The sequence below is a fragment of the Rhineura floridana genome, chromosome 2 (assembly GCF_030035675.1).
Source record: "Rhineura floridana isolate rRhiFlo1 chromosome 2, rRhiFlo1.hap2, whole genome shotgun sequence".
Lineage (NCBI taxonomy): Eukaryota > Metazoa > Chordata > Lepidosauria > Squamata > Rhineuridae > Rhineura > Rhineura floridana.
The window spans coordinates 160,099,714-160,123,380 of NC_084481.1; the positions used below are offsets into that span (position 1 = coordinate 160,099,714).

Sequence of the window (23,667 nt, forward strand, 5' to 3'; positions counted from 1 at the left end):
AGATTTTCTTCCATAGACAGACTGCCTTGGGAGGTGGTGGATTTTCCTTCACTGGAGGTACTTAAGCAGAGGCTGAATGGCTCTCAGTCAGGGCAGCTGCAGTTCAGGAGTGGGGAACCTATTTTTGACTGAGCGCCACATTATCGTGGTGGAAAGCTGTTGGAGACATCATTCCAGCAGTGGGAAGGATCAGAGAGGGACACCCCTCTCCCCGTGGAAACAGAAGATTTCTTAGACTTTTATAATTACAACATTTGATAGAAAAGCTGTCCAGTATCTATCTGTCCTTACTGTGCAAAAGACAGAAACATCTTGATAATCCCAGCAGAAGTGTAAGCCCTGCCTTGCAGCTATTTAAAGCCTCAAACTTCAGATTGTAATTGCATCCTGAAAATTGCATGTATGCAGTTGCATATTTGCAAGAAACACAAGCCCACAGAGCCATTTCCCCCTATGCTTTGATCTTCTTACAGCAGATCTTCTTGCAAAGAAAGGGACTGCAATTTGCTGGCTTTTTACATCATCAAAGCCTTTTTTTGCTATATAGCTAATGGCTGGTTGCCCCTAGAAACAGAGTTCCCCTTCCCTGCTGTGGTTGCACACTGCTTTGCAGAACCTGAATTGAGCAGGGGGCTGGACTAGATGACCTCAAAGACCCCTTCTAACTTTCTGAGTCCAGAGACTTTGCTGAGTTGTTTGTGACATATGACTTTTTGTCTTGAACTCTTGTGTCCTGACAATAGCAGCTGTGTCCTCTGATAATGAATGCTCAGATTATTCTGCAGTGGTGCAAATACCAAAAATGACAGATCTCGAATGGCTTCTTTCTTTGAGAGAAGAGGAGAATGAAATTGTGCGCAGTGAATTTTATTATGAACAGGTAAGCTTTTAAAGTGAGAAATGGAATTCTTTATGGCATGGTAGGGCAAACAAAAAAAGGAGGGAGCAGGGCAAAAAAGTATAGAAAGGAGGTAAGGAAAGAGAAGACAGAAAAGGGATCTAAGAAAATGAACCCCAGGGATGATGGGGGTGGGGAAGAGATCCAAGTGACATTTCTGAACTTTTAGGAAACAGCTAAGAATCTCTTAGTAACCTAATGTGCTAGCTATAGCTCTGTTAAATTGTCTGTAAACAGTGGTGTACTAGCAAGGGAACCCAAGGAAGTGCAGCTCCAGGACTCTGTTTTCAGAGTAGGAGTGATGATGACATCAACTGGAGCACCAGGGTAACTGATGTATACTCTTTGCTCTGGTAATTGAATGAGGTGATAATAAGGCTTTCAAGTTTGTTTTTGACGTATTAGCACAGAGGAAATCGGAGAATGAACAAAATAATCAAATGGCCTAGGCTCTTGTTTCTCTTTCTTCAGTTTGGTTCCTGCTTAACGATAGCAGTTTACATGGTAGCACTTCTTTGCAAGATGGTTTGCTTTTCTGATTTAAAGCTAAAGGCTGCATTTTAGTTGGCTGTCGGTTTTTGTTGTTGTTATAGATCAGTATGCTTCACAAGTTGACCCTGTGTAGTCAGAAGTAAGTTCTAAGAAGCTATACTGGATCAGCACTGCTTAGCCTGACCTTCTTGAACTCTTGGTTATTGGGGCTGTTATGATGAGCTCCTGTACTTCCACCATACAATTGCCTGTAACTCTGTTTTGTAATTACGTGTGTCCTTGTCAGCATGTGAGGGGGAAATGCACTCCTCAGTTGTGTCTCTTCAGGTTTTTTGTAGTAAAGAATATTGTTCTGCATCTGTCTTGAAGTTCTCATCTAATTTTAGCTGTAGCCTGCAGATGGAGTCACGACCACATTTGCCTTTCTTTTCCCTCTCCCAATGCTCAGGCTCCCAATGCTTCCTTGTGCATTGCCATCTTCAATCTGCACTCAGATGGCATAGCCTGTGGTCACCAGTTGATAGAACACTGCTGCAAGCTTTCCAGAGGGCTGACAAACCCTGAAGTGGATGCTGGTCTCCTCACAGATATCATGAAACAACTGCTTTTCAGTGCCAAAATGATGTTTGTAAAAGCTGGAAGGAGCCAGGACTTAGCTCTGTGTGACAGGTAAATAGTTGGTAGTCTCCTGAAATACTATTTGTAATACTCAAAGACATGCAAGGGCCATGCTGAGGTAGATGCAACAGTATCTTGGATAAGGAGAGTGTGCAGCCCCTTGCTTCTTGGTTCTGTGATGCTAGTAATTGCATCACACTCATTTGTTACTGCCAAATACTGGGTGCATTGGGATGCTATACTAGGATGAAAACATGTTTAGGAGGGCGCATTGATGAATCGCCTTGTTCTACCATGTATCAGCCCATTTCTTTGTTGGCTGGGGATGACAGGAGATGGGAGTCCAACATCTGGAGGGCTGTCCCTATCTCTGACTTAGATTACTGATTATTTCATTTTTATCTCTGCTGATTTACTGTGTGGTCTTTACCAAGATCGTTGGAATGAAGGGTAGTCTAGAAATATATATAATAAATGAATTAGTAACAAACTGTTCAAAATTCCAAAATGTATTTTTTCCTGAGAATAAACCATAACTTTTTGAATGCAATTGTTCAACAAAACCAGCTATAGATGATTTTTTAAAGTAGAAGTTAATGTAGGGATGAATGTGTAGAACTGGGGTACAAGTTAATTACACTTATGACCCAGTCTCATACTCCAAATGCCTTCTTACGGACAGCTGATTTGATTGGCCCTAAGCCACATGGTAAAGTCTGTTCTTGTGTATCTTGCATTGGAAGAGAGTGACATATATTGTAGACTGAAACATTTCTATAAGGAATGTGCTGAAATTTTCAAAACTGTATGAATCTAATGTGTGTAGTACATCTAACTTTTGTCTCTTATTTTAACTCCTCCAACAGCTATATCAGCAAAGTAGACGTGTTAAATATTTTAGTTGCTGCCACGTATCGTCATGTACCATCTCTGGATCAGATACTGCAACCTGCAGCAGTTACAAGGCTAAGGAATCGACTTTTGGAAGCAGAATACTATCAGCTAGCTGTAGAGGTAATGCATAGAGAGAGAAGCAGCTATGGAGTATAGCCAGAGGGCTCATTTGAAACATTAGTTTGTTCTCTTGCACAGAAATTGTCTCCCATATTACACAAATATTGTGGTGTTTGAACTGCAATTTAAATCTCTTTCCCTACAAGGTCACCCATCAGCCTTTGGGCTTTTCTGACCTTTGCTAGATATATATTTTTTAATGTAAACAACCAATGCTCTTTCCCCCCCACTCTATATAATTGGTAGATTAATCAACTGAATATTGCTTGATTTATTGGTAGAGGCCAATTTTATTGGGGGTCTGTGATTTAAAGACATGCTTATTTTTTTAGACTACTTGGTTCTATTGTAACTGCAATAGGAAATAAGAAACATATTAAACATGCTCTTTGTTTCAAAGATTAAATTATTATTCTTATTTCTTAAATTCTTAATATCTGAAAAAGCACCTTCTCAGTATCTGAAAAACACCGAAATAAAACTCCCAATATCATAATGCCATTATGGTGTGACCATACTTGGAATACTCTGGCCAACTTTGATTGCTGCACTTCAAAAAGAATATTGTAGAGCTGGGAAATGTGTAGAAAAGAGCACCAAAAGTGATTGGAGGCTAGAGCAAATCTCAGGTGGAGAGAATTGACAATGCTTTTTTAGTTTAGAAAAAAAGCAAGTGGGGGGCATGATAGAGGTCTATAAAATTATGCATTGTGGGAAGAAACGTTTGTCTTTCACTCATAATAATAGAACCTAAGGTCATCAAATGAAGCTGAATGTTTCAAGATTCAGGTCAGACAGAAAGGAAGTCCTCCAACCGCGCATAGTTACACTGTGGAATTTACGCCTGCAAGATATAGTGATGGCCACTACCTTGGATGGCATTAAAAGGAGATTAGACAAATTAGGATAAGGCTGTCAGTGGCTATTAGTCATGATGGCTGTATACTACCTCCAAGTTCAGAGGCACCATATCTCTGAATACTACTTGCTGGGGAACAACTATAGGAGAAAGCTGTTGCCTTCATGTCCTGCTTATGGACATAGGTATCTGGTTGGCCACTGTGGGAAATGGGATGTTAGGCTAGGTAGGCCTTTGGTCTGATCCAGTATAGCTGCTTGAAGTTGTGCTAATGTGCACGTTTATTTAAATGCAATTAAGCAATCATCTGTCTTTGTAGTTGGTTGATGGACCGACTGGAAACATTGGACTATGGGATTGAGAGAGGGTGTGTGCGCGTTTCTACTCCCCCCTCAGTGGTCTCTTAGTATTCTGTGACATCCACAATAATTATAGAGTGACAGTCCTCTCACAATTGGGATAATTTGATTCCACTGCTTGTTGGGAACATAGGAAACAGCCTTATTCTGAGTCAGACCATTGGTCCATCTAGCTCATTATCTACTACACTGACTGGCAGCAGCACTTTAGGTCAAGCAAGAGTCTTGTCATTTCCAGACAGGGCTAGGGAAAGGATTGTTCCTGGGGCTTTCAGGATGTTCTCCTTCATTCTAATCTAAAACCGTTCCCTTTATAAATACCAGAACTGCCTGAATGCTGCTAAACAAATCATTCACTATTTTGCCATACAAGATGTTTCTTTTCGAGTGGAATTGAAGTGAAATGGAATGTTTATTTTTATTTTTTTCCTTTATGAGGGGGAAAATAATCTTGTATTGTGAACTGGAGTTTTTAAAAACGTTCTCTCTCCCCCCCCCCCGGCAGCCCCTTTGTCTTTTTTTCCTAACCTTTATCAAACAGACAGAATCTGCCCAAAGGTATACTCCTGTTTATATAGAAGGAAATAGTTTTTCCTGTTTCTTTATTTTACAGTGTAAACTTCTGGTATATTTGGTAATGGAGAATATTTTAAAAATGCATTTACAGTTGCATGAATGTACACTTTTTTCCTTCAGTAAACAAAAGATGGCCTTATTTCATGAGACTTAAAGGAAAGTTTATCTTTTTTTGGTGACTGTGTTCAATAACCTTTTTTTAAAAGGTTTCAACAAAGACTGGTCTGGATCCAGGTGGAGCATGGCATGCGTGGGGCATGGCCTGCCTTAAAGCTGGCAACCTCACTGCTGCCAGGGAGAAATTCAGCCGGTGCCTAAAGCCACCTCTTGACTTGAACCAACTAAATCCAGGCTCCAGACTGGTACAAGATGTGATACAGTATCTGGAGGCCACAGTGAAACCCATCATCTCAGTGGTAAGAATCTGATCTTCCCCTTCCTCACAGCTGATCTCCTGAGTTGGTTTTTAAACTACTGTCAACTGTGCAGTAGCCATTTAAGAAACCAGTGTCCAGTGGCAGCAATAATATGGAAAAGCAGTATTTACCTTCCATATAATAAGCTCAACATTATTGTGTTTCTACACCTGTTCATCAATCTAGAGAAGCAGAGACTATGGCCATGATGAGCCTGTGGCCAGATTTTTGTGCTGAAGAGGCCAAAAGGGACAGGAAATTACTGAAGAACAGCTAGAATATTAAACATGCTAGGCTATTTGTATTTAATCTGAGACCAGGTTAGCTCTGTGACTGCCTATGTCCACATGAATCTCCCTCAAACCTTGAGATTTGACATCTAAGGCCCTGCTCCCCACGTTAACTGATATCCAATAGATTGGAGGTAGATAAGGATCCTTCTCAATTGTGGCTCTACTGTGATGTTTTGGAGTACATCCGTGCTGGCTGGGCCTGATGGAAGTTCTAGTCCAAAGCAACTGGAGGGCCCCAGGTTGGTGAAGGCTGCCTTATGGATATTTGCCAAGCCACCTCCCTCACAGTTTTTTGGCATGCTCTGATGACCTTCCTGTTTTATGATACCCTAACTGACCTGTTTTATTGAACTCCTATTTTAAATAGCAGCTTTTTATTGAATTGTTATATTGAATATCACTTAATAGATATATGTAGATTGTTGCCATGTGCTTTTCCTTTTATCCACAACTAAAAGCATCAGAGGCATACTTTATTTTTAATGGAAGCTGAAAATTCTGTTTAGACAGTGTGTAGACATCAGCCAAAAGTGCAATGTGGTAGTTTTCAGATCAAAAGACAGATGCTGAAAATATTGAAGACATAATTAAATCTGTGCCAACAATATCTGCATAAAGAACATCTTGTCTTAGTTTGGGGTCCATTGGTCAGCCCTTAGTATCTAAAGGAATTCTTCCCTTTATACCTTCAGCTGCACATACTATAGCAGTAGCAAAGAAGAACATGCAACCAGAATAACTATGGCTGTTTTCTGACATGTGACAAAATACCAAACATATAATAATCTGGGTGTTTTACATTTTAGATTAGCTTCTGGCCAGTTGTCATCCTTACTAAAAGGTGACATGGAAAACAACTGGTCTTCCAGATATGAGCTATAAAAATGAGAAATTTCATGTTGGAGAACTTGCTGCAATCCTTGCTTGGGCAATTCTCCCCTAACGTGTAAAGCAGGAGTGGCTAACTTTTGGCCGTCCAGGTGTTGATGGACTACAATGTCCATAATTCCTGACCATTGGCCATGCTGGCTTGGTTTGATGAGAGTTTCCATCCAACAGCATATGGAGGGCCACAGATTCCCCATCCCTAATGTATAGAGCTCCTTCCAATAGCCCTTGATGTTGAGAGCCAGCTTTATGCAGCAATTTGTACTAGGATTAGGGAGACCCAGTTCAAGATTCCACTTGGACACAGAGCTCACTTGGACACAGAGCTCACTTGGCGACTGGGAGCCATTCACTGACCTATTTTTCACAGGATTGGTGTAAAAATAAAATAGAGAGGGACAGAAAACCATGTACACTGCTCTGAGGAAGAGCGGGATAAAAATTGTAATTGATGTTAGTATGCTGGTTGTAATCCACTGCTTGTGAACTGCTGTTGATAATAATGACCATAGGGTGTTATGCATTGCTGTGGTGTAGATCCAAGATATGATACTATATTGAAACTGGCCGATTTCTTGTCTCTGTTGACTTGCACATGGGCAGAGAAAAGGGAAACTGGATTGCAGGTGTTGCCTGTGGGTTAGATCCAGATACTCCCTTCTGTTTTTCCAATGGAGCTTCCCACTGGAGGAAAATGTTGGGGCGAGAGAGTGGTTTTGCCAATTTCCTCCTGCAGCCCCTTGCATTGCTTTCTACACTGTGCTGGAGGATCCCCCTAACCTCTAGAGCAGCTTTTCAGGAAGGCTGCAGCAGAAAGGAGGAATTCGTAGACATTGCCTCCCTTCTCCTTTCTCCAGTGGGAGCATCTCTTGAACAGGCCTCTGCTCCTGGGAACTCTGGTTCCAACTCTGTGATTTTTGATTCTCTACCTTTAACAGCAGGATGATGACTACTTTGCCACTTTGAAGGAACTGGAAGCAACCCTGAGGACACGAAGCCTATCCCTGGAGATGATACCCGAGGGGAAGATTCAACACAACAGCTACTATCAAGAGTGCCTCTTCTATTTACACAACTATGGCACCAATCTAGCAATCATTAGTTTTTATATGAGGCACGACTGCATGCGAGAAGCACTGCTGCATTTGTTAAATAAGGTAAGTCAACTGCTATATCTGCAGTCTTTTGGCACATGCAAGAGTCTGAGAAGCAGCTGTAAGGGCTGAGGCGCTAACCTGAAATGGAGCCTGTATCTGCAGAAGCAGCCCCAAACTCTCCCTATCTCTGGATGCATAGAGCAACCTCCACTTCTCTTCCACAATACAGTTAATTACTGTGATACAATAGTGAGAAGCAAACAAGTCCTGGGTTGTGGAAGGCATATTCTCAGTGTGTATGCACATGATCGTCTTTCATGCTTATAGCTCTTTTCTAAGGCTGCCTCTTTGGAAATAAGTGTGGGAAAGAGGGTTGCCTTTAAAGCAGCCTAATCTGATAGGCTGACCCACTTAAAGCTATATTGCTCTTAACCTTTTATCCTGTGTGTAGATAGGATTTATACAAAACTAAGATAGTAACAGCACATCTCATCTGCTGGAATTGTGATAACAGAATTGAAATACGTGACACGGCACGTTTTAATTGAGTTCAACAATTTAAAATTTTGTGTTATTTTTGTTCTTCTCTTACCATCCTCTCTTCCCTGGATCTGTTTACGTGGCTTATTTTTTATTGTGCATTCCTTAAGGGATAGGGGACCCATGTTTGATTTAATTACTTAAGGCCAGTGCTGTACAATAAAATTCAAATATACAATAATACCATCAACACAAGCAGCTGAAAACAACATCAAAGAGTGCACAAATAGAGCACAGCATCATAACATATAAAAGGGTAGAGTTCAGCTTTAGCAATCAGGGAAAACTAAGGAGAGATATGTCTTCAAAGGGTATTTGAAGCAAGTAACCAATGATGCTTCCCATATGGCAGAGGGAAGAGCATTCCAAAGAACAGGGGCAACAGCAGAAAATGCCCTCTTACGGGCCACCATTATACATCAGTCTGTAATACACAGTGCCACTAACAGGAGACCCCCCCCCCCGATGATCTTGGCAATATACCAGGTCTGCATAGGGGCAGGTGGTATTTCAGTACACCAGATCCTAAGTTGTTCTGGGCTTTATACTCTGACAGCAAAATCTTGAACATGGGCTGGTAGTTCATCGGCAGCCAGTGCAGTTCTCTTGGCACAGGTGTAATGTGTGTGCATCCAAGTGCACCACTTAACACCCTGGCAGCAGCATTCTGCACCAGTGGCAGCTTCTGGACTAATCTTGAGAGGCTCTTCATAATTGCACAATTAAACTGCTGTGGTTTGTCCTCAGGGAGGATGGGATCTCCAAAATTAATAAATTAGCCACTAATTTTGCATCTCATGAATGGCAGCAAATAGTTTACTATATTTTTACTCTTGGGGAGAGGTGGGATTTCCCGGTTCAAGTGCCAAAATAACTTGATGAGCTAATAACTTGGTGTACTAAGCACCTTGACTTGGTGGAGGTGAAACAGATGTTACTTTATGTTTTGTATCAGGCTGCCTATGTCTTTGGTCAGCCCTGGACCCTAGTGTTTGTTTCATGAACTGAAACCTCAGGGTTTAATAAAGAATCTGAATCCCTTGGAGGATCTCTAATAAACTTGCATGAATAAGTGCTAGAGAGTCAACAGATGAGTCGGTGGAAACAGTCTCCTTTCTCAAAGCTCATTTCAATGCCTGCTGCTTCTCTTGGGGCCAGCCACAGAAAACGTGGCGAGAGGAAGAGGGTAGAGAAGAGTGATGATCATCCATCATTCATACTGCTAAACTGATGAAGCTGACTTAGTGAGAGAGTTTGCATTGGTATGTAATACTGCAGCTGGTGAGTCTTTCAGAAGTCTTCCTTGCCAACCTAGCGTAGGGGATTCCCTGGAGGCATTCTTGGCTCTTGTGACATCTTCAAAGAATTATGCATATCCTAGTAGCTTCACCTCTTGCATTCATGACTTTTCCTCAGGGAAGGTACCTTGAACCATTTCTCCTGCCCCAGCAACAGCAATTCAGCCAATCATATTAGGAGGAGAGGCTTCTGTGTCTCTGAATTTGGATAGGTTCCAGCTAGTATATTCTGGGAAGGTTTTAATTTGTTACGGGAACCAGTCTCCCCAATATCACGAGGACCTTGGTCTCTGTTGTTGGAACCATCCTGCTATGAAAACCTTATCCATTATCTCTCTGTGACTAGCTGTCCTTGGACAGTGTTTGCTGTGTTCTCTTCTGCCTTGAAAATAGCCGTTTTTGTTTTCCATGAAATGACTCTCTTCATAAATGGCTGAGGCCTTGTTCAAGCAGATTTCTTGGCAAGTGTGAGCGGAGCCAGGGAATGCTTCACCTTCAAGATGTCCTATGGCTCTGTTCGAAGAACAAAGTGTTAGGCGAGTATTCATAGGATTTCAAGAGAAGTCTTCTGGTGACTTAGGGGTGTTTCAACTGCTGTGTCTTCCTTAATACACAAAAACAGTTTTCAGCCTGATCTGGGAACTGGACAAATGGAACTTTTTGAAAATCATGCAACCTAGTCTAAACCAGTGCAGTCTAACAATACAAGCTTCCTTCTCTAAAGTAATGGTATAGATGAGGCAAGTGCATCTAAAAGCTTTAATTTTTCTCTCTTTTAGGAGAGCCCACAAGAAATATTTATTGAAGGGATCTTTATCCCTAGTTATAAAAGTGGAAAACTTCATATGCTGGAGAACTTGCTGGAAACCATTGACCCAGGCCTGGATAGCTGGGGTGTTTATCTTATTGCAGCTTGCAAACACTTGCAGAAAAAGAATTACTATAATATTTTATATGAATTGCAGCAATTTATGAAGGTAAGAATGAGGACTTGATATACTCCCTGTGCTGTAATTTTAAATATTGTGAACTTAATGTGAGGAACATTTGATATTTTTCCATATTTTGGGAGGGTATCCCAGGGGACATAGGAGTCTTTGGATCTTCCTCTCCAAGGGAGTGGGAGATCCAACCTTATATGCCTCTTCCATGGTGCTGCAGAAAGGTCCGCTACCCGTGCCCCTTCAACTTTGGAGGGTGAAAAGGAGGCATGTCAGGAGAGGCTGTGGATCCATAGAATTCAAAGCATTCCCATTCTCCTGACACGCCCCTGGAACACTGGGCAACCCACACCAGGCTGGAGCTGGCACAGTTTATTTCCTTCCTTCAGTGTCACATCTTTCAAAGTGTCTTGTTTTTCTTGTTCATACAGTTTTACTATACATTCCAGGATTTTTTGTTGCTTGAATGCACACCTATGTAAACTTCCCTGAATGTGAATGAATGAAATTCTTCTTTGGGGCATGTTAGCTTTCTAGGTGCAGGGAGACTTTTGACCTTGGTGGACTTTTGAGATGACATCCCTTGCGAGGGATATTGGAAACATGTTTCAGTCCATGGTTATTTTTCTAGATAATTGTGAAAACCCAATTCTTATCAACCTGGCTAATTGAGCAAGAGAGGATGGGTGGCTTCCGGAGAAAAGAAAAATGGGAGGAAGGATTTCCATTCGAAAATAGAGAATAAGGCAGAATGACTTCTGGGGAGCATCATGCCTCTTCCATTCCTTTGCCACAGATGCATTTGTTGCTCCAAAGGAATGTAACAAAGGCCATGCAACTGTCCTGATTCAGGATCAAAACTTAGAGCAATCTATAGGGGAAAATATTTATTGATGGGGAAACTTATGCTATGTGTTCATGTAGGCAGGAGGTTTCTTTGGGTTAATTGCTTAGGAAAGTCTGATATAGCATAGCAGGCAAACCTCTCTCATCATTGCATACGTGTAGGCTCTTCTGTACAGTTAAATGTGTTCTGTGGAGTTGCTAAGTAAAAGAGGTTCCCGCCACTCACGTAGACTACAATCTCTTTTGGGGGCTTCTATCTCAGTTGGACCTGATACCTTGATTTGAAAGCTTTATCCATCTTAATGCTGTGTCTTTCAGGATCAAGTCCGTGCTGCTATGACCTGTATTAGATTTTTTACTCACAATGCAAAGTCTTACACTGAACTGGGAGAAAGGCATACATGGCTCTTGAAGGTCAAAGACCACCTCAAAGTTTACCTACAGGAACTTTCAAGGAGTTCGGGAAGAAAAAAGGTTATACGTACTTTCCGTAAGAAAATGTCTGCTCCTGATGTGTCAAGGTACCAGCAGAATAATGTGTGACAACAGGTTTCTCATCCTTTCCTTTATTGGTCATACTGTTCCTGAACAATGTGATAAGACATACTTCACAACTGTGATAGATGCATTTACTATAAGCATCCATAGGCTTAAAATTCAATGGAGTTAATTTTAATATTTTGGGATTTTGTCTTGGATTTATTTCTTTTAAAGTTCCACATTTTCAACTCTGTTTTTACAGTGTTTCTCTGAATATTTTGGTGTATCTGTTGAAGCTTCCAATGTCTCTACCTTTTGGTTGTGCTCATGTTCTGTTTAGGCTGGAGGGGGATGCTTGTTTCCTTTTGCCAACACAGTGATTTAAGACATTTGTTCTGGAAAAAGGAAAATGAGAGGATAAAAATGTTCTTCACAAATAAACTCAATGATCAGTATTTCTTGACTTGTAAACCATTCTTAAACTATTTTGGACAGTGAGGACATTGTTTTTTAAAAAATGCATTTCCCCCTTAAATCAGGCATATCAATACCGTTGAGCTTCAGCTGGAAGTAACAAGATTCCTTCATCAATGTGAAAAATTGGGGGCTTCACCTGTAGCTGTCTTGTCTGTACCTACACTCTTTGGAAATAATCAAATGAAGATGGATGTAGCTTGCAAGGTACTGAGTGCCTCTTAAACCCATGGCATAGCTTTAGATATCAAAATGGAATACTATAACAGGATTAGGTGAGGCCTACAGAGAGCTGGCTTGCATGTAATGTTAAGACAAATTATGACTTAGTGCAAATGTGCAGAATCTTGGAGAGGAGATTGTACCTGCTGCTACACTGCTGTGAATTAAGTCATGGTTTAGTTTAGCAGATTGTCTGAATCTGGGCTCATGGTTTGTCTTGCTCCAGACAAACTACAAGCTGTAAACCCAAGAACAAACCTTGGTGACAGCTTGTGATTTGTCTGGAACAAGGCAAACCATGAGCCCAGGTTCAGATGATATGTTAAACTAAACCGTGGCTTCGTTCACAGCAACACAGCAGCAGCAGGACTAGAGAAGGAGCAAATGGCTGAGATCTCCTCCCCAGGAATTCTCATGCCCGCATGTTTGTGCTAAGCCACATTTTGGCTTAGCATTAAGTGTGCACCATCTTGATAAAAACTTTACTTAAAATAATTATTGAAACTAGTTATCTTTCATCTTCATTTTTCATCATTAATACTTATTTGGCTGGAATAGAAGAATGGTGAATTGAGACTTAGGTCCCATCTGCACTATACATTTAAAGCAGCATCATACCTCTTTAAAAAGTCATGGCTGCCCTCCCAAGAAATGTGGGAACTGTAGTTTGTTGAGGGTGCCAGGCCTGGTGCCAGCGGATGGCCAGGTTGAGCACTGGCTGAGGGCCCCAAGAGCTGAGAGGGACCCCTGCTGCTGAAGCTGGACAAGTATACCTCCTGCTTCACAGTTGATGCTAGCATCAGGCCATGGAGTGTGTGCCCTGTGACCTGATGCTGGCATGGATTGCAGAGTAGGAGCCACCCTCCTAGGCAACACTCCCCTGCCATCAGCATGGACTGGCAATGCCATTTCCCATGTTGCTGCATCAGCGCACTACGCACTCATGCTTGCCATCCTCCAAGATGGTGGCAGGCTGTCAACACACACACTGCCACCATCTTGGATGATAAAAGGCATGCGCACACAAAACACTAACACAGTGGCACAGCTGGGCCTAATTAAGCCCCCCCAGTGGTAGTGCCTTGCGTCAGTGCCTTTGAGGGCCTACTGCAGTCTGGTGCTGGCCATGAAAGGTGCTGATATTTGTTAGGAGGCCCATATTCCCCTCACAGAGCTACAATTCCCAGAGTTCCCTGGGAAGAGATAATTGATTGTTAAACCACTGTGGGTACTGTCGCTCTGTGAGGGGACTAGGAGTCTCCTAACAACTCTCAGCACCCTTAGTAAACTGCAGTTCCCAGGCTTCTTTGAGGGAAGCCATGACTGTTTAAAGTGGTGTGATACTGCTTTAAATGAATAGTGCAGATGTGGCCTAAGTGGTAAGGAAGAACAGGCTCCTTTTTTAAGGTGGGAGATCTAGAGAATTAGACATCTCTAATTTTGAGTTGACGCCAGACACTATTGCAGTGTAGTCTAGCAGTACAAGCCTAAGGCTGTAATCTTAAACACCCTTTCTAGAAAGTAAGTCTTACAGAACATTGTGGATCTTATTTCAGAGTAAATCTGCATAGGATTGTACTGTGTATTGCTGATTTGCTATATGTTATGTAGCTGAGGAGCCGTCAACAGCAAGAGCCTTTCAAGAGAGGTTGCTAGCGAGTTCCCTTATTTTGGGCCGGGGCAAAGGGCAGACCAATTAGAATTATGTCTCTTCCTCATTGTCTCCTCCCTCCCTCAATTCTCAAGTCTTATCAAGAAGGAACAAGAAACCTGTTTCTGTTGTGGAGCTGGCTATACTAGTTGTGGCTTATGTGCACACTACTTTCTCTCTTCTGTCTGCTGATGCAATTTTTTCCCTCAGGTCATGCTGGAAGGTAAAAACATTGAAGAAGGCTTCGGGATTGCATTCAGAGTTCTACAGGTATGGTGAATCTTGGATGTTATGCCTAATGTTGATTCCTTGCAAATCTCACCAAATCAAATAAGAAAAGCCACATTATTTGTAAGTTACTATTATGTGTCTTAGGTGTCTGTCAAAACTTGAGGTAAGCTTCTGTGTTTCATAATTGTGTGTATTTATCTTGCCCTTTCATTGCCCAGAGGTGGTGTAAATTGGTATTCCTAAGGTGAGAGAATTACTGTTTCAGTTGAAGTCTGTCATGGCCTACCTGTACAATAGTGAGGGTTTCTTAAGATTCAGATTCCTCAGTGAGCTTTGTTCAAATCTGGGTTTGCCACAGTGAGGGTATTAATTATCACACATAGCGTTTCCCCATTTGTGGTGGTGGTGGTAGAGCAAAATGAAAGAGCAGTGGAGAATCCAAATGTGAGGTACCAGTCTCTAAACTAGGAGTAGGGAATCCTGTGGCCTTCCAGGTGTTATTAGACTCCAGACTTAGCTGTCACCAGATCCAGCCAGCCAGCATGGCCAATGGTCAGGGATGATGGAAGATGCAGTCCCACATCTGGAGGGCAACAGATTCCCCACCCCTGCCCCTAGACGTTCAGCTGAAAACTGTTTCTGTTTTAGGAGCTTCTCTTTTTGGTTCTGGTTTGTATGGACTATTGAGACAATGACTGTTAATATCTGTTGCACAAAAGTTCAATGTTTTAGACAGTTTTTTAGATTGACTGTGAGTCACTGTGTGGACCTTCGTAAAAACAGCCTTGTTGTCCAGTGCTATACTTTGACGTAGCCTCTCTACACTTGGTTTAATTCCTAAGTAAATGTACTTAGGGTTGTAGCTTTAGTCGGTTTAACCTTTAAAGGCTGTTCTTGCCAAATACGCAGTATCCCCGATAGATATATACAAACTGAAGGTTGAGTTCCACACAACCTTCTCCAACTCCTTGCTGCTGCTCTAGCCGAGGTTTGCAGGGAGAACTGTGTGAGGGATGTATAGCCACCATGGCTAATTGTTCAAGCATTGTTCCAGTCTTTTAAAAATGAGGTGGAAGAGGTATAACTCAGCGGTAGAGCGCATGCTTTGCATATAAAAGATTCCAGTCCCTGTAAAAGACCCCTGCCTGAACTTCTGGAGATCTGCTACCACTCAGTGTAGACCAGGTGCTGTTCAGATGTTGCTGAATTACAGTTCCCATTATTCCTAGCCATTGGCTATGCTTGCTGGGGCTTATGGGTATTGTCGATCAGCAACATTTGAAGGGTCAAAGGTTTCCCCACACCTGTGTAGACAGTACAAAGTCTGCTTGACTGATGGTCTGACTCTGTATAAGGCAGTTTCATATGTGTTGTTTAATCCAGGGGTGGCTCACCTTTGGTTCTCCCAGATGTTGCTGACCTCCAACTTGGATCAGTCCCATCTATCAGGGCCAGTGGTTTAAGCAATTAAACTAGAAGTGGATAACCTGTGACCTAAGTAAGAATTTGCAACTCTTACAATCTGAGTAAACATGAATGCTGTAAACATTCACAGTGCTGGACTAAGTTGGCCAGAGTTCAGTGGGACTTACTGCCATGTAAGTGTGCATAAGGACATAGCTACTATGGAGTACTTCAATAGCTCAGTCTATGTGTTGATTTTGGTTGGATGTACATGAGACTGGAGCTATCACCTGATTTTAAAGAAATCTTAGTCAATTTAATTGCATGGATTTTACTTTAAGTGATTAAATGTTACAACCTTAATGAGAACCTTAATGAGAACTAGTCTTAAACGGGGAGCCAGATGAAGAACAGAGTAAAGTAAATACAGAATCCTCTTTCCAAGGACTTCTACTTCATAACATCCCTGTGGTCAAATGTCTTGTAAAGGTAGGTAAAGGCAATTGGTGTGATAGTACACAGTACTATAGAGGAGTAGACTATATGTAACTAAATAATTGCACAAGCGCATAGATTTCAGCTTATGCAATGGAACTTTCATCCTCTCTCCTCCCCCTGTGTGTGCCCTGCGCCATCCCTAAATCTGCTGTAGAGGGCTGGGGGAATCCCTAGAACAGATTTAGGGGATATGCGGGGGGGGGAGAATGTTCTGTTGCACAAGGAAAAATCCTTGTACTGACAGAATGTTGACCATAGCGCTTTGTTGAATACATCTTCGTGCTTCTCTATAGATGGAAGCACCTCCATGGTAATGCAGCCTTCACAGGTCCTTATTACTCCTGTATAGACGGGCCCCGCTTATACGGCAGGTTCCATCCCGGACTTCAGAAAATGGAAGTCTTGTCCAAATGAAGAAAATAAAAAAGAACACAAACTCTGGCAAAAGAAATGCAAGAAGACAATAAGGGATGCTAAAAAAGAATTTGAGGAGCACATTGCTAAGAACATAAAAACCAACAACAAAAAATTCTATAAATACATTCAAAGCAGGAGACCATCTAGGGAGGCGATTGGACCCTTGGATGATAAGGGAGTCAAAGGTGTACTAAAGAACGATAAGGAGATTGCAGAGAAGCTAAATGAATTCTTTGCATCTGTCTTCACAGTGGAAGATATAGGGCAGATCCCTGAACCTGAACTAACATATGCAGGAAGGGATTCTGAGGAACTGAGACAAGTAGTGGTAACGAGAGAGGAAGTTCTAGGCTTAATGGACAATATAAAAACTGACAAATCACCGGGCCCGGATGGCATCCACCCGAGAGTTCTCAAAGAACTCAAATGTGAAATTGCTGATCTGCTTAACTAAAATATGTAAATTGTCCCTCGGGTCCTCCTCCGTGCCTGAGGACTGGAAAGTGGCAAATGTAACGCCAATCTTCAAAAAGGGATCCAGAGGGGATCCCGGAAATTACAGGCCAGTTAGCTTAACTTCTGTCCCTGGAAAACTGGTAGAAAGTATTATTAAATCTAGATTAACTAAGCACATAGAAGAACAAGCCTTGCTGAAGCAGAGCCAGCATGGCTTCTGCAAGGGAAAGTCCTGTCTCAGTAACCTATTAGAATTCTTTGAGAGTGTCAACAAGCATATAGATAGAGGTGATCCAGTGGACATAGTGTACTTAGACTTTCAAAAAGCGTTTGACAAGGTACCTCACCAAAGACTTCTGAGGAAGCTTAGCAGTCATGGAATAAGAGGAGAGGTCCTCTTGTGGATAAGGAATTGGTTAAGAAGCAGAAAGCAGAGAGTAGGAATAAACGGACAGTTCTCCCAATGGAGGGCTGTAGAAAGTGGAGTCCCTCAAGGATCGGTATTGGGACCTGTACTTTTCAACTTGTTCATTAATGACCTAGAATTAGGAGTGAGCAGTGAAGTGGCCAAGTTTGCTGACGACACTAAATTGTTCAGGGTGGTTAAAACAAAAAGGGATTGTGAAGAGCTCCAAAAAGATCTCTCCAAACTGAGTGAATGGGCAGAAAAATGGCAAAGGCAATTCAATATAAACAAGTGTAAAATTATGCATATTGGAGCAAAAAATCTGAATTTCACATATAGGCTCATGGGGTGTGAACTGGCGGTGACCGACCAGGAGAGATACCTCGGGGTTGTAGTGGACAGCACGATGAAAATGTCGACCCAGTGTGTGGCAGCTGTGAAAAAGGCAAATTCCATGCTAGCGATAATTAGGAAAGGTATTGAAAATAAAACAGCCGATATCATAATGCTGTTGTATAAATCTATGGTGCGGCTGCATTTGGAATACTGTGTACAGTTCTGGTCGCCTCATCTCACTTCCCAGGAGGATCCCTCCGCCTGTGCAGCTCTGAGACGGGCTCCCATCTTGGATGAAACTTTTTCAGTTTTAAATCCAGTCAGAAGGGTCTTTTTTGACTGGGGATAATTTCTTCCGGATAAGGAAGAAACGTGAGATTTCCCACACAGCTTTGTTGTGATTGTTGGAGACTGGAATTAGTCAGAATTGTCTGTGAAAGAAGGTCTTCCAGCAGCTCGGACGGAGCGAGGATTTCTAGCTAAGCTCAGCTGAATAAGTGACCCGTTTTTTTTTTCTTTAAAGAAAGACGGACTAACAGGCAAGCATTCTCCTGTCTACGCTTTATTACTTTCTTATCTATACAGCTAAAGAGATTTGTCAAAGGAACAGCAATTAAGAAAACCTGGGTGAGCCAAAACTTTCCTTCTCTTTTACTCACGGAACTAAGGGGGAAGAAAATAAAAATAGCCTATCTTTTTTTTATTGCAAAAGGCTGACATGGAAAATAGCATTATAAAGATTACAACGGATGAGGGGTTTCTGATTGGAAGAGAAAGGAAAAATCTTTTTGATTTATAAGACTTTTGTGTAACACGTCTGGGACTATTTTTTCTGATCTAATTTTTTTTTACGAATCTGCTCATTCCTTCTGCTACTAGTTATTTGGACGCTGTGAACTAAAGCTGTTTTTGCAGTTCTGGGCATATAAGAGATAAGGGCTGTCTAGAGTGTGACGTCAGTTGGTTTGAAAGATTAACTCCTTTGTAACTGGATAAAGAAATAAACTGCTCTTTGCATTGAAAATTGTACATTGTACATTGAAAATTGAAGGAGTTTTGTTCCTTTGGCTTTAAGAATGACAATTAAGAAGATCATGGATGTACAAGAAGGGACTTTATCTTTAGACATGTTTCAGAAAATAATGAATGGGATTAAGTCAATAAAACAAGAACTGAGAAATAATAGTCAAGCGTTGAGAATTGAATTTGACGAAATGAGACAGGAGCTGAAAGAAATTCAGGATTCTATGAGAAAGGAGAATAAAGATAGATCTGGAAAACCAAAAAAGGATGAAAGAGAAATTAAAGGCAAGGTTCAAACTATGGAGATTGGATTAAATATGGACATGGAAAAAGATTTGGATTTCCTGGCTGTGATGGATCCTGGAGATAAATATTACGGTTTGGAACTCAGCGCTGTCCCTGAAGGAACTGAAGAGATTGGAGATAAAGATATTATTGGTTCAAAAAAATTCCTGGACTGGAAGGATTTGATGGAACTTGAAATGGAGAAAGTTAACAGATTTAATCCCTGTTTTGTGTCAATGGAAAAATCTTCAAGAGATGTGCTAGTGTATCATGTAAAAAAGAGGAACAGAGATGCGGCTTTGCAACAATACTTCAGTGATACGTTCGGAATTGATGGCAAGAAAATATCTGTGATAAAGGAAATTCCTATCAGACTCTTATTATATGACTATGACAGCAAGATTATTGGGTGCGTAAAGATGGAAGATGGAACTAATATGGATAATGGAAGAAGAGCGATTTGAAATTACTGGACTTAGTAGACTTGATGAGTTGGATTAATTGACATGTTTATCTAGAAAAAAAAATTGATGGACATATATCTCAAGGATTGGAAACTTCTCTTTGACTTTTTGTGGAAGAATAAAATGATATGATGTTAATGAGATTTGAAACCAATTAAGATAACTGCTGGAGGAAGGTGATTTTATAATCTATTAAGAGACAGGCTTGTTATATATTATAGATTTATAGCTGAACTATGACAAATCGGAAGTCAATATTTTTATTTTTATTTTCTTTTCTTGTTGTGTTAGTTATTGATTTGTGTTTTTTCTTTTTGTATTGTTTTGGTTTTGAAAATTTGAATAAAAATTAATTGAAAAAATAAATAAATAAAACAGCCGATATCATAATGCTGTTGTATAAATCTATGGTGTGGCCGCATTTGGAATACTGTGTACAGTTCTGGTCGCCTCATCTCAAAAAGGATATTATAGAGTTGGAAAAGGTTCAGAAGAGGGCAACCAGAATGATCAAGGGGATGGAGCGACTCCCTTACGAGGAAAGGTTGCAGCATTTGGGGCTTTTTAGTTTAGAGAAAAGGCGGGTCAGAGGAGACATGATAGAAGTGTATAAAATTATGCATGGCATTGAGAAAGTGGATAGAGAAAAGTTCTTCTCCCTCTCTCATAATACTAGAACTCGTGGACATTCAAAGAAGCTGAATGTTGGAAGATTCAGGACAGACAAAAGGAAGTACTTCTTTACTCAGCGCATAGTTAAACTATGGCATTTGCTCCCACAAGATGCAGTAATGGCCACCAGCTTGGACGGCTTTAAAAGAAGATTAGACAAATTCATGGAGGACAGGGCTATCAATGGCTACTAGCCGTGATGGCTGTGCTGTGCCACCCTAGTCAGAGGCAGCATGCTTCTGAAAACCAGTTGCAGGAAGCCTCAGGAGGGGAGAGTGTTCTTGCACTCGGGTCCTGCTTGCGGGCTTCCCCCAGGCACCTGGTTGGCCACTGTGAGAACGGGATGCTGGACTAGATGGGCCACTGGCCTGATCCAGCAGGCTCTTCTTATGTTCTTATGTTCTTATGACTGCCGCCGTAAAGCGGAACCCATTGAGAATAATGGGCGTGTCGTGCGAAAATGACGCAAAATGCTGCAAAAGCGCAAAACTGGCTTTAAACTGGGGGATTGAAAGCCGCCGCATTAGCGGAACGCCGGAAAGCGGGGCCCTACTGTACCAGTAAATTCCAGTTGTAGGAAAGTATTTGTATATTTTGAAATAATATTGTTTCTTTCACCCTAGGACTTCCAGCTTGATGCTGCTACTGTATACAATAAAGTGGCCAGACAACTGGTGAAGCAGCAGAACTACAGTGAGATAAAGCAGCTCCTCAAATGTATTAAGGAATCTGGTGTTGCAGATAAAAATGATGGAGACAATGTTATCTTAAACTGTCTGGATGAATTTGATTCTATCCCTGCTGAGGTAATCTTGTTCTTTTCCCAGAAAGAAAAGGCACAACCACATTTTCTTACATTCTACAAATAGGTATTGTGTGCTTGGAATGCAGAGAACAACTTTAGTAATCTTCAGGACTAAATTTTTCTCATTTTGCTAGTGATGTTTTCATGGCTAAGGGATGGGGGTGATCTGTGGCAGTATCTTGTTTCTTGAATCTGCTTTCTGCAGATGGGTACCCAAACCATCCCCAGGTATGAATGCTTTTCCTCCTGATAGCCCTTCCTCCCTGGATGATAGTCTATCAAGTGGGTCATGTGCATCACGAGGTGTCCAGAGACAAGAATTGCAGTTACTTTCTGAGGGGAGCAGGTGGGTTAAGTCACATGATCTCCCCCAGTTAATTTCCTACCTCGTCGTCCAGGCAGTTGATTTTTTTCCTTAGCTCCAATAATCCTTTTGCCTCAGCTTTCTTTCTGGTTTTTCTCTATCTACCTTTGTGTCGAGTTTGGTGAATTTGCTGAAACTTTCCTTTCTGTTTTTTTCCACAGCCTCTCTGTTTTCTTTGTCTTCTCTCCCTGCATCCTTTCAGGTGGTGGGGGGTTATTTTTACCTCAGCCTACGTGGTCTTTTTGTCACCTGCTTGTGTTTATTTTAAAACATCCCTTTTGTTGTTTTCTCACTACTATGAACTTTCTTCCTTCTCCTTGTCCACTATGTGGGTTGTTTGGGACAGGAGTGGTTGTTTTGGGCTGAATTAAGAGCCCACTGCTTGGCGCTGTGCTTGGGGTTTTTCCGCTTCATTTTCAATCTTCTTTGCACCCCATTGGAGTGTGTGTGTGAGGTGAACAAAATGGCAGCCACCACCTCTTCAATGGCGAGCTGCCAGACCGCAGGATCTCTGAGTCAGTCTTTCATGGCAGTAGCTTCAGGCTCTGCTTGCACAGCGCCTTTATTACAGCAGTACTTACCCCCAACTGAACTGTCCCTAATGGAAGAGGTGGAAGGAAGGCCAGCCTCATGGCAGGTGCTTAAAAAGACCAAGCATACAGTGGCCTCTCTTCTTCTTCTGATGGACCAATTGGGGAGGTACACTGTTATTGAGCTGTTCGATACTCCTTTGGCCTCTGAGGGAGAATTCCATGGTTTTATGTCTCAGCATCAAAAAGCATGATCAGGCACACAGAGACTACAAGTGCTATGTTTCTCCTGCCTTGAGCAGTCTGACAGGCATGCAGTGAAGCTGGGTCAGAAGATGAGGGCTTTCCACAACAGCAAGTATCTGGGGCCAACATCTGTACTTTCGCAGCTTGTAGTGAAGATGTTACTGGATGCCCAGTCTCTCCTATTAATAATCAGCAGTAGGAGTCAGCCCCTTAAAGAGCAGAAAGCTGTTAGTCCAGTCTATAATAATATGGTTAATATTTCCATTATGTCACATTCTGGTCAGCACTCAACATAACTGTCAGGTTTCCTGTTCACCTTTCCAACAGTGTCTCTACTGTCACGGGTAGTAGGAAATATATGATAAGAACACACTGTAGTGGCGTTATCATTCTAGCCAAGTTGGCCATGATTGTGGGATATAACTTGGCAGTTACTCCACCATGGCATCTTCCAGTGTGTCTAACCATGCTGTCTTAAGGCCCTCTTCTGCATCCTAGTCTGGGTTGGCTGAATATCCCAGGGGCCACTGAACCATTCAGACCCGGTCTGGCTGAGGTTTACAGCCTGGCAATTAAGTGATGCTATGTGAAGAAGGCTGATCTCTCGCGGGATGTGATTGACACCATCTTAGTGTGATTGGCACCATCTTGGCATCCCATTGGCCTTCCACAAAACACATCTACAAGTCTACTTGGCACAGTTTCATTGCATGGTGTTCTCAAAAGAAAGTTAAGCTACTCAGAACAACTATTCCTGAATTCCTTGGGTTTCTACAGTATGGGCTTCAGTTGGGCCTCAAGCTTAACACATTGCACAGACAATTGTCTGCTCTATCTCATTGCTTCTCTCTCTTCGGACATCCCAGTCAATTATGTCTCCTCCCTAGGTTAAGCAATTTCTAAAGGGAGCCATGGTGACATGTTGCCCTGTTGTGCACAGGTTTCCTTCATGGAATGTTCATAAAGTGTTGTCCGCTGTTCAGTGTCCTCCATTTGAACGACTGTGTTCTGTGCCTCTTTGGGTCCTGTCCTTTTAAAGTTCCTTTCTTGGTAGTGATTACGCCGGTCCAACACATCTCAAAGTTGAACTCATTGTCCGTGACGAAACATCTCTGCATCTTCCATTCAGATAAAGTCATCTTGCATATGCACTCCTATTTTGTACTTATAGTGAACTCAGACTTCCATAGAGAGCATGAGATTGTTCTACCTACCTTTAGCAAGAATCCAGTTCATCCTTGAGAAGGTGTGGTATTCCCTCAACATGAGGAGGGCCTTAAAGGTTTATATCAATCGTACTAAAGACATCAGGTGGAGTGATTCTTTGTTTCTTTTCATCCAAGTTCACTGGAGAAGAAAGTTACTAATTCAACACTGTCATGTTGGTTAAGAGCCTGTATTAAGTTAGCTTATGGTTACACTTGCAGTTCCTGATAGCTTTACTACATATTCCACAAGGTCTGCTGCAGCCACTGCTTTTTCAGTTTATGCTTTTCTGAAGATTTGCAGAGCCATGACTTGGGCATTGCCAAGTTCTTTCATTTCCCATTATAAAGTTAATGTTTGTG

At 41.8% G+C, this 23,667-nt stretch overlaps 2 protein-coding genes across 10 annotated transcripts in view; one reads left to right on the top strand and one right to left on the bottom strand.

Moving 5' to 3' along the window:
* ZFYVE26 (zinc finger FYVE-type containing 26) overlaps positions 1–23,667 on the top strand; it is an 88,313-nt gene that overhangs the window by 58,378 nt on the left and 6,268 nt on the right. For 5 of the 6 annotated variants that reach the window (XM_061611061.1, XM_061611065.1, XM_061611066.1 and 2 more), the window contains 10 exons: positions 744–880; positions 1,839–2,059; positions 2,875–3,022; positions 5,023–5,232; positions 7,352–7,570; positions 10,128–10,325; positions 11,454–11,656; positions 12,155–12,296; positions 14,173–14,232; positions 20,778–20,960. In XM_061611061.1, coding sequence (XP_061467045.1) covers positions 744–880; positions 1,839–2,059; positions 2,875–3,022; positions 5,023–5,232; positions 7,352–7,570; positions 10,128–10,325; positions 11,454–11,656; positions 12,155–12,296; positions 14,173–14,232; positions 20,778–20,960 — 1,721 coding nt within the window. The remainder of the gene's footprint in view (positions 1–743; positions 881–1,838; positions 2,060–2,874; positions 3,023–5,022; positions 5,233–7,351; positions 7,571–10,127; positions 10,326–11,453; positions 11,657–12,154; positions 12,297–14,172; positions 14,233–20,777; positions 20,961–23,667) is intronic. The other variant, XM_061611064.1, reaches the window with a different exon arrangement.
* LOC133377291 (retinol dehydrogenase 12-like) overlaps positions 8,211–23,667 on the bottom strand; it is a 42,772-nt gene continuing 27,315 nt past the window's right edge. For 3 of the 4 annotated variants that reach the window (XM_061611074.1, XM_061611068.1, XM_061611067.1), the window contains one exon: positions 8,211–9,861. In XM_061611074.1, coding sequence (XP_061467058.1) covers positions 9,621–9,861 — 241 coding nt within the window. In that variant the 3' untranslated portion in view covers positions 8,211–9,620. Of the gene's footprint in view, positions 9,862–11,682; positions 12,011–23,667 lie in introns of those variants that run through there. The other variant, XM_061611072.1, reaches the window with a different exon arrangement.